Here is a 9,742-nt window from a genome sequence, read left to right as displayed (position 1 = left end):
TGATTTGATTTGATGTGTGTTGGGTCATTATATTGTTGAAAAACAAATGATAGTCCCACTAAGCGGAAATCATATGGGATGGCGTATCGCTGCAGAATGCTGTGGTAGCCATGCTGGTTAAGCGTGCCTTGAATTCTAAATAAGCCATGCTGGTTAAGCGTGCCTTGAATTCTAAATAAGCCATGCTGGTTAAGCGTGCCATGAATTATAAATAAATCACTGACAGTGTCACCAGCAAAGTACCCCCACACCATCACACCTCTTCCTCCATGCTTCACAGTGGGAATCACACATACAGAGATCATCCGTTCACCTACTCTGCGTCTCACAAATTTTGGACTCATCAGACCAAAGGACAGATTTCCACCGGTCTAATGTCCATTGCTCATGTTTCTTGGCCCAATCAAGTCTCTTCTTATTATTTGTGTCCTTTAGTAGTGGTTTCTTTGCAGCAATTCAACCATGAAGGCCTGATTCATGCAGTCTCCTCTGAACAGTTCATGTTGAGATGTGTCTGTTACTTGAACTCTGTGAAGCATTTATTTGGGCTGCAATTTCTGAGACTGGTAACTCTAATGAACTTATCCTCTGCAGCAGAGGTAACTCTGGGTCTTCCTTTCCTGTGGCGGTCCTCATGAGAGCCAGTTTCATCATAGCGCTTGATGGTTTTTGCGACTGCACTTGAAGAAACTTTCTACGTTCTTGACATTTTCCGGATTGACTGACCTTCATGTGTTAAAGTAATGATGGACTGTCGTTACCCTTTGCATATTTGAGCTGTTCTTGCCAAGTCTCTCCTTCGAGTCTTCACTATTGAGAGCAGGAACTGCCACTGGGTTTCAAACATCTTTCAGCATCTTCTATTTCTTTTTGACTTTGCCAAATAACCGATCTTACTCTGGTTCCTTTATTCAAAGAACCACAGACTGTGTGGAATTGCCTGAGTGAAATACAATTAAAAAGCCATTAGCGTTTTTAACTTCCATTTTGATGAGACAGAGAGAGATGGAGAGAGAGAGATTCTGTAACGATGCTTAATTGATTTTCATTATTAGCCTGCAGTACACAATTGGTTTACTTTGTTAGTTATATTGTCCTCCCTGGAGCTTCACGACAGTATAGTGCAGCCCTTTTATAGTGAGAAAACATAATTTTGTAAACAACATTTTACATCATATTTGAACCGGTGTCAAATATGCATGATTTTGAAGCGAAGCAATGCAACGATCAGGCCTACTTTATATTTTATTTTTGCTTTTCTGACTTTCTTACTTACCAGTCTGCAGGGCATCATCATGTATCAATAATGATAATTTACTGCCACCATGTGGAGATAAGTTAGGGGTACGAGTTATTGAAAACTGATGAAAAATATTTGATTAGCTTTGGGTTTTTATTAAGTTGTGCAGATCAAATTTGTCTTCTGATTACCCGGTAATATTTGATTTTACAGTGAGAGTGACCACATTATTTGATGTATGGGATGGGGACCAGGCTTTGTGTAGATGCACTTTCTTGCATTTTCCCTCCATACCGATAGATGGTACTATTTATCTGTGTTGAATGGCATCTGCGTCACGAGCTGCCCTTCTTTCAGATTTGTTTACTTCAGCGTCATTTCAATGGCGGAACACTGAAAAAAAGCATTTGAGAGCGGTCAGATTTCGGATATCTTGTTCTAGTTACGAACGAGCTGAGTACTTCAATTTATCATCTTGGCTAGCTAACATAGTAAACGAATCGTTTTGTCCCAATATTTATCTTAGTAAACCTTCTGGCTGGGGCATTTCCATCAATTAAAGCACGAGATCCCCAAAATGGCAGATAACAACACAGGTGGGGAGTGACTAGCTTGCTAATATGTGTTAACTAAAGTGGTATGCTAACTCGGTTATTTCTATCTTGCTAACTATATACGGATAGCTAGCTAGTACAAACACTAGTTTTAATCCACCAGCATTTACATGGGCTTTACATTTAACCAACCATCGGTTGTTTTGCTAGCTAATATTAGCAAACGCCAGTGTTGCTAGCTAGCTATCCTTCCAGTGTCCTTGCGCTAGCTGCGTTGGTAGCTAACTAGCTATGAATTGATATTTACTAACTAAACATGCCAATAAACAACTATTTAGTTGGCTAGCTAGTTAGTTGTTAATTGTGTCACGTGTGACCAACATTGGCACACTCGACTAACTATGCACTAGCTAGCTAGTTCCCAAACTTGTCATGTCAACAATCTTGACTAGCGTGTCATGAATGCTAACTGTCAACACACGCCCACCAGAATTTGGACCTAGCTAGCTTACGTTAACTAACTTGTTTTAACATTATGTCATGGCTTGGCAGCAAACAGTTGGCATTATTAGCTAGCTAAATGGGCTGTATATTGTTTTTTTTAAATTCAAGTCAAGCATGATAACACTTCTTCCCCTGGGATTTCAGACCAAGAAAAAGCAATAGCTGCAAATGCGTTGGAGGCGTTTACGGTAACGTCGCATTTATTTACCCTCAACAGTTTGCTGCAAATTGTGCAATCCAAGGGAGTTGGCCAACTTGGCTACAACTCCATCTGTCAAACCTATCTGATTTACAATGTTTGTTTACATTTGTTGATGCAACTATTCACAAGTTTTTTTGTTACATTTGTTGATTTTAATTTGTTTACTCACAGGCCGGAAACTATGAGGAATCTTTGAAACACCTTGGGAAGCTGCAAGAGTTGAACAAGGAGGACTACAAGATTGCTTTGAATAAAGCAATAGCTGAATTCTACAAGAGCGGCCAAACCACCACATGCACCCTGAAGCAGACTCTTATTGCAATGAAAAACCAGGTGACTAACGTTGAAACCTTTTATCCAGTCTCTCAATGACACGCCAAATAAATGGTAAACATATTCTGGTATCGTTGATTCCTTTTTTAAATGTCTTGATTCTTGATCAATATATTCACAGATGCACACAATAGTTCAGTCATTAAGTTGGCTAATCCTTAACATTCATGCATTTTTTTTTGTCTATCAAGGTTCACACTTCAATGGAGGATATTGATGGTTTGGATGATGTAGAAAACAGTCTGCTCTACTACAATCAAGCTATCATCCACTACCACATGAGACAGTACTCCGAAGCTATTGCTATTGGAGAGAGGCTGTACCAGTTTCTGGAGCCGTTTGGTAGGTTTTGGTGTTTTTATATGGACATTCATATTTGTCAGACTATAAGTACTTGTCAGAGAACACAAACATTGAAATGTATTGCATGACTACACAGTACACACACTCACACGCACACACTTAGTCACAGCAACTGGCAATGTTCCTGATGAATCGGCCTTTGCAGCCCAACAGTTTAGCATGGCTTGATGGTGTTATTTGTCCTAGAAGAGAAGTTTGCTCTGGCGGTCTGCTTCTTGCTGGTGGATCTGTACCTGCTAACGTACCAGCCAGAGAAGGCCCTCCATCTCCTTGCTGTGCTGGAGAAACTGTCTGTACAGGGAAACAACAAGAACAGCAAAGGGGAGGTACGTGTCCCTCTAAAGAGGGGTGTGCTAGCATGCACCATTCTCAGGTGTCATGTTTCTGACTTTGACCCATGATGTGCTAATGTTTGTTACTGTGCTCATGTATGTTGAATGTTATTTTCCACCTCTTAGAGAAAGGACTGTTCTTCCTAAGCAGATTTGTTATTATTAGTGGCATTTGTAAGGTTCTTGTGTTGACGGCAAAGATGTGCTGCTGCGTATGTACTTACATTGAGGTTGTCTGTCATGTCCAGGTAATATTTCAGGCACAGTGCAAGTTCTACATTCACAGGGACCTGGTAGTGGAGGCAGCAGACCTCATTCAGGATAATCTCAGGGAGCTTACTGGAGGACAGGTTACTAAAATATACTTCAGGCGCTTACACACTGACACAACATTGACCAACAAACACAGAATTGGATAGATGTGATTTGGCGGTTGTTGGTAAATGTTGGAGCGTTGGTCAATGTTGGGTCAGTGTAAAGGTGCCTTTAGAACCAAACACAACACACTCCTACTTTGGATGTCCACGTCATTTTTGCCTGCCAACATTTTTTATCTTACTGAGGTTATGCAGTTACGCTAGTTACATCTGAGTGCAGGCTATTTTACTAATGGTTTTAAACTTCACTTACTATGAGATGAGAAGACATTTGAAGTCTATATTTTCTTAATGCAATGTGGTTATTTTCAAATGTTGGGGTCTATCTTGATATTGCAGAGTGTCAACAGCGCCAACAAAGATGGTCGGAACCAGAAGGCAGAGTTCATTGGCATGATCGAAGCTGCAAAATCCAAAATGCACCAGGTACGTTTAACACCAATCCTTTTCCTGAGTTGGAGGAAATGAAGACGGGAAAGCAGCTTTTGTATTGCTGCTTTTGTTTCACACTTGTCGTTCTTGTCGTCCACAGTACAAAGTGCGAGCGTACATTCAGATGAAGTCATCAAAGGCATGCAAGAGGGAGATCAAGTCTGTGATGAACACAGCAGGGAATGTGAGTCATGATGTTTGCGTTGCTAAACCCATTACTAAACTAGCCTGGTTCCAGGTCTGTTTGTGCTGTCTTACCAACTCCTATGGTCAATGGCGTGACAATGACCATAGGAGTTGGCAAGACGGCACGAAACGATCTGGAACCAGGTTATTAAACTGCCTTACTAAACCTGCTCTCTCCCAAACATCCCCTTCCTACCTTTCCCTGTTTCAGTCGAATGCACTGATTGAAAATCGTTTTGGATGAGAGCATCTGCTCAATGACTAGAATGTTCATGTTTCTATGCCAACCTGTGTTTCCTTCATCTCCCACTAGTCTGCTTCCTCACTCTTCCTCAAGAGTAACTTTGAGTACCTGAGAGGAAACTACCGCAAAGCAGTGAAGCTCTTAAACAGCTCCAACATCGCAGAGCACCCTGGGGCCATCAAAACAGGTACGTTTAGACCCCTGCTTACCTGGTTATACATCCAACATAGTTGTTGGACCGTGCTGGAAAAGACCATGTAAAAGTATATATCCGATTCAGGACTATATGGATCAGGTTGTCTAGATGGTGTGAAAAGGGTTTCAGACTGTCCTGTCAGCGACAGAGCACAATTGAGTATTACCTATATCAGGTATTCCCAAACTGGGGCACGCAATGCCGTCGGGGGTACCCCAAATAAAAATGTGATTCACATTTTTTTTAAATTACAAATGTAAACAGTACTTTTATTTTTTCCAATGGGTCTATACATTTGGGTGAGGGTCTTTTTCTCGTCTGAGTAGCCTCGTTTCAATGATAGAAATAAAATTAAACCATCTAGTGTTCAGCGAAATAACAACACGATGTCAAATACAGGTAGCCTTGTCAAATAATTAACATCTAATCACATTACCCGTTACTCTCTCGCGGGAAACCTTCACTCATGCGCAGACATTTAGAAACGAAACATGACAATTTGAAAAATAAGCCACGGGAGTTTTTGGAGCGAGAATAAAGACTACTTTTGAATAGTAAGACATGTAAAAAAGCAACAGATACCATTAATAAGAAGGGGCTAGAAGCTTCTTATATGGTGAGCTACTGAGTGGCTAGGACAGGCAAGCCCCATACTATTGTGGATGACTTAATTCTTCCTACGGCCACAGATATATCTGGGACAATACTGGGGGAAAAGGCCCCCAAAACTATACAGACAATGTCTTCATCAAACAACACTGTTTCACACCGCATCAGTGACATGGCAGGACATGTTTTGCAACAATTACTGCTTCTTATACAAGCCAGTGAATTCTATGCATTACAGCTGGATGAGTCAACAGACGTGGCGGGACTGGCACAGCTCCTGGTATATGTCCGTTACGTCTATGGGCGGTCAATTAAGGAAGACATCCTCTTCTCCAAACCACTGGAAACCAGGACAACATGAGAGGATATTTCTAAAGTACTGGATAGCTTTGTGACATCAAATGGACTTTGGTGGTCAAGATGTGTTGGTATCGGTACTGATGGTGCAAAAGCCATGACAGGGAGACATAGTGGAGTGGTAACGCGCGTACAAGCATTTGCTCCCGACGCCACTTGGGTACACTGCAGCATCCACCGAGAGGCTCTTGCTGCCAAGGGAATGCCTGACAGCTTGAAAGACGTTTTGGACACTACAGTGAAAATGGTTAACTTTGTTAAAGCAAGGCCCTTGAACTCTCGTGTATTTTCTGCATTATGCAATGATATGGACAGCGACCATGTAACGCTTTTACAACATACAGAAGTGGGCTGGTTATCAAGGGGCAAAGTATTGACACGTTTTTTTGAATTGAGAGACAAGCTTAAACTTCGTTACTGACCATAATTTTCACTTGTCTGACCGCTTGCATGACGACGAGTTTCTCACACGACTGGCCTATCTGGGTGATGTTTTTTCTAGGCTGAATGATCTGAATCTAGGAGGGATTACAGGGACTCTCCGCAACTATATTCAATGTGTGGGACAAAATTGAGGCTATGATTAAGAAGAGCTCTTCTCTGTCTGCATTAACAAGGACAACACACAGGTCTTTCCATCATTGTATGATTTTTTCTGTGTGAAAATGAACTCAAGCTTACAGACAATGTCAAATGTGAAATAGCAAAGCACCTGAGTTGGGTGCGCAATTACACAGGTACTATCCTAAAATGGACGACACAAACAATTGGATTTGTTATCCCTTTCATGTCCTGCCTCCAGTCTACTTACCAATATCTGAGCAAGAGAGCCTAATCGAAATTGCAACAAGCGGCTCTGTGAAAATTGAATTTAATCAGAAGCCACCGCCAGATTTCTGGATTGGGCTGCGCTCAGAGTTTCTTGCCTTGGCAAATCATGCTGTTAAGACACTGATGCCCTTTGCAACCACGTACCTATGTGAGAGTGGATTCTCGGCCCTCACTAGCTTGAAAACTAAATACAGGCACAGACTGTGTGTGGAAAATTATTTAAGACAGACTCTCTCCAATACAACCCAACATTGCAGAATTATGTCCATCCTTTCAAGCACACCCTTCTCATTAACTTGTGGTGAGTTTTTCACAATTTTCGATTAACAAATTAAGTTTATACGTAAGAAAGCTAAATAAAAAGCTAAATTATTGATTTTAATTGTCCCTTGGTCCTATAAGAGCTCTTTGTCACTTCCCACGAGCCGCGTTGTGACAACTCACACTCATTCTTATGTTTAATAAATGCATTGTATAGTGTGTGTGTGGCAGGGTTACAATGATGGCAAAAAACAACATTTGAGAGTGCGCTGATCCTGGTGCTAGAGGGGGTACGCAGCTGGAGGTTGAATGTTTGAAGGGGTACGGGACTATAAAAAGTTTGGGAACCACTGCCCTATATGAAAGTTAACTTCCACTAAATGTTCTGTCTTGTTTGTTTCTACCATCAGGTGAATGTGTACGCTGTATGTTCTGGAACAATCTGGGTTGCATACACTTTGCCATGGGGAAACACAACCTAGGCATATTCTACTTCAAAAAGGCTCTGCAGGAGAACGACCACACGTGTGCACAGCTGGGGGACGGCGGGGCGACGGGTAACGGGCAATGTGAGTCAACATAAACTGGGTTTAATGCTATTCAAAGCCACAGGACAGTTTCTCGGACACAGATTAAGCCTAGTCTTGGACTTAAAAGTATGTTAAATGCAGATTCTGACATCAAAATGGTATCCTAGTGCAGGACTAGTTTAATCTGTGTCCGGGAAACTGGTCCTATATGTTTCTCCTGTCATTGTACGCCGACTAGCTCTGTTGTATGCCGACTAGCTCTATTGTCTCTGTCCTTCCAGCTAAGCAGTTCTCGGGCATCCCCATGTGTGCGCTGCTAGCCAACAAGCGTTATGAGCTGCTGTATAACTGTGGGATCCAGCTGCTGCACATCGGCCGGCCCCTGGCCGCCTTCGACTGTCTGATGGATGCTGTGCAGGTGTACCACTCTAACCCTGGCCTCTGGTTACGGTTGGCTGAGTGCTGCATTGCTGCCAACAAGGGTGTGAGTTGTGATTCAAAAAAACACAAACACACACACACTTTTTTTTTTACAGTGAAATAAAACTTAACAACATTCAAATTTTGCATTTTGTTATTTTTCCAGAGCTTAGAACAAGACAACAAGGGTCTTCCGAGTAAAAAAGGTATCGTTCAGGCCATCGTTGGGCAGGGCTACCATCGCAAGATCATCCTGGCGTCACAGTCCACCCAGAACACAATCTACAGGTCAGTTTTCCCTCTCCCTATGGACCTAACCAGTACTGTCCAGGAGATGGCGCTAAAACATTTGTTTACGTGGTAGTGATTGCTGAAATTAGAGGGTACTCTGAGACAACTCAATATGTTGATCATTACTATATCTCCATTAACCTGATGGTTTACTCTTTCCTCTCCTAAATGTGGGTGTGTGTAGTGATGGGCAGTCTGCAGCCATTCCGGTGGCCAGTATGGAGTTTGCAGCGATCTGTCTGAGGAACGGCCTGGTCCTCCTCCCTGATCACCAGCAGCAGGAGAACAAGGCAGAGAACGGCTCCAAGACACCCAGCCAGTCAGGCAGCACAGAGAGCGGCTCAGAGAACAGCGACGCCTGCAGGTCAGTGTCTCATCTCACCCTGAGATTGGCTCGTTGCTAAAACATGCCTTGTCAAATCTATTTTTGTTCAGCACTGTGGTTAAGATTATAGACTATTAACAAGGATTCAGCTCTCCATGTCCTCTTATAGAAGAAGAACTTTACAGGAAGTATGTTTCTTTCCATTTCCCCGACTTCCTTATCGTTGGTTTGACAGTGGGAAGGGTCAAGAAGGAGACAAGTTCCTTTCTGCAGCACCGTCTTCACCTCTGAGGAAACAGGAGGTTGAAAACCTCAGGTAAGAGAGACCTCTCTACCCAGACCTTTCTGTCTCCCTTCCTGTCTCCCCCAGTCAGTTAATAATCCTCTCTCCCCAGACCTTTCTGTCTCCCTTCCTGTCTCCCCCAGTCAGTTAATAATCCTCTCTACCCAGACCTTTCTGTCTCCCTTCCTGTCTCCCCCAGTCAGTTAATAATCCTCTCTACCCAGACCTTTCTGTCTCCCTCCCTGTCTCCCCCAGTCAGTTAATAATCCTCTCTACCCAGACCTTTCTGTCTCCCTTCCTGTCTCCCCCAGTCAGTTAATAATCCTCTCTACCCAGACCTTTCTGTCTCCTTCCTGTCTCCCCCAGTCAGTTAATAATCCTCTCTACCCAGACCTTTCTGTCTCCCTTCCTGTCTCCCCCAGTCAGTTAATAATCCTCTCTACCCAGACCTTTCTGTCTCCCTTCCTGTCTCCCCCAGTCAGTTAATAATCCTCTCTACCCAGACCTTTCTGTCTCCCTTCCTGTCTCCCCCAGTCAGTTAATAATCCTCTCTACCCAGACCTTTCTGTCTCCCTTCCTGTCTCCCCCAGTCAGTTAATAATCCTCTCTACCCAGACCTTTCTGTCTCCCTTCCTGTCTCCCCCAGTCAGTTAATAATCCTCTCTACCCAGACCTTTCTGTCTCCCTTCCTGTCTCCCCCAGTCAGTTAATAATCCTCTCTACCCAGACCTTTCTGTCTCCCTCCCTGTCTCCCCCAGTCAGTTAATAATCCTCTCTACCCAGACCTTTCTGTCTCCCTCCCTGTCTCCCCCAGTCAGTTAATAATCCTCTCTACCCAGACCTTTCTGTCTCCCTTCCTGTCTCCCCCAGTC

At 43.1% G+C, this 9,742-nt stretch overlaps 1 protein-coding gene across 4 annotated transcripts in view; it reads left to right on the top strand.

Moving 5' to 3' along the window:
* The first annotated feature begins 1,622 nt into the window (after positions 1 to 1,622).
* cnot10 (CCR4-NOT transcription complex, subunit 10) overlaps positions 1,623 to 9,742 on the top strand; it is a 16,615-nt gene continuing 8,495 nt past the window's right edge. For 2 of the 4 annotated variants that reach the window (XM_038976514.1, XM_038976512.1), the window contains exons 1-13: positions 1,623 to 1,836; positions 2,443 to 2,486; positions 2,672 to 2,833; positions 3,025 to 3,175; positions 3,383 to 3,522; positions 4,245 to 4,331; positions 4,438 to 4,521; positions 4,837 to 4,954; positions 7,432 to 7,590; positions 7,833 to 8,035; positions 8,138 to 8,259; positions 8,447 to 8,626; positions 8,823 to 8,903. In XM_038976514.1, coding sequence (XP_038832442.1) covers positions 1,818 to 1,836; positions 2,443 to 2,486; positions 2,672 to 2,833; positions 3,025 to 3,175; positions 3,383 to 3,522; positions 4,245 to 4,331; positions 4,438 to 4,521; positions 4,837 to 4,954; positions 7,432 to 7,590; positions 7,833 to 8,035; positions 8,138 to 8,259; positions 8,447 to 8,626; positions 8,823 to 8,903 — 1,550 coding nt within the window. In that variant the 5' untranslated portion in view covers positions 1,623 to 1,817. The remainder of the gene's footprint in view (positions 1,837 to 2,442; positions 2,487 to 2,671; positions 2,834 to 3,024; positions 3,176 to 3,382; positions 3,523 to 4,244; positions 4,332 to 4,437; positions 4,522 to 4,836; positions 4,955 to 7,431; positions 7,591 to 7,832; positions 8,036 to 8,137; positions 8,260 to 8,446; positions 8,627 to 8,822; positions 8,904 to 9,742) is intronic. The other 2 variants (XM_038976513.1, XM_038976515.1) reach the window with 2 other exon arrangements.

The sequence above is a fragment of the Salvelinus namaycush genome, chromosome 37 (assembly GCF_016432855.1).
Source record: "Salvelinus namaycush isolate Seneca chromosome 37, SaNama_1.0, whole genome shotgun sequence".
In the NCBI taxonomy this organism is placed as follows: Eukaryota; Metazoa; Chordata; class Actinopteri; order Salmoniformes; family Salmonidae; genus Salvelinus; species Salvelinus namaycush.
Note: the sequence above shows the minus strand (reverse complement) of the source record. Positions and strands in the feature narration are given on the sequence as shown.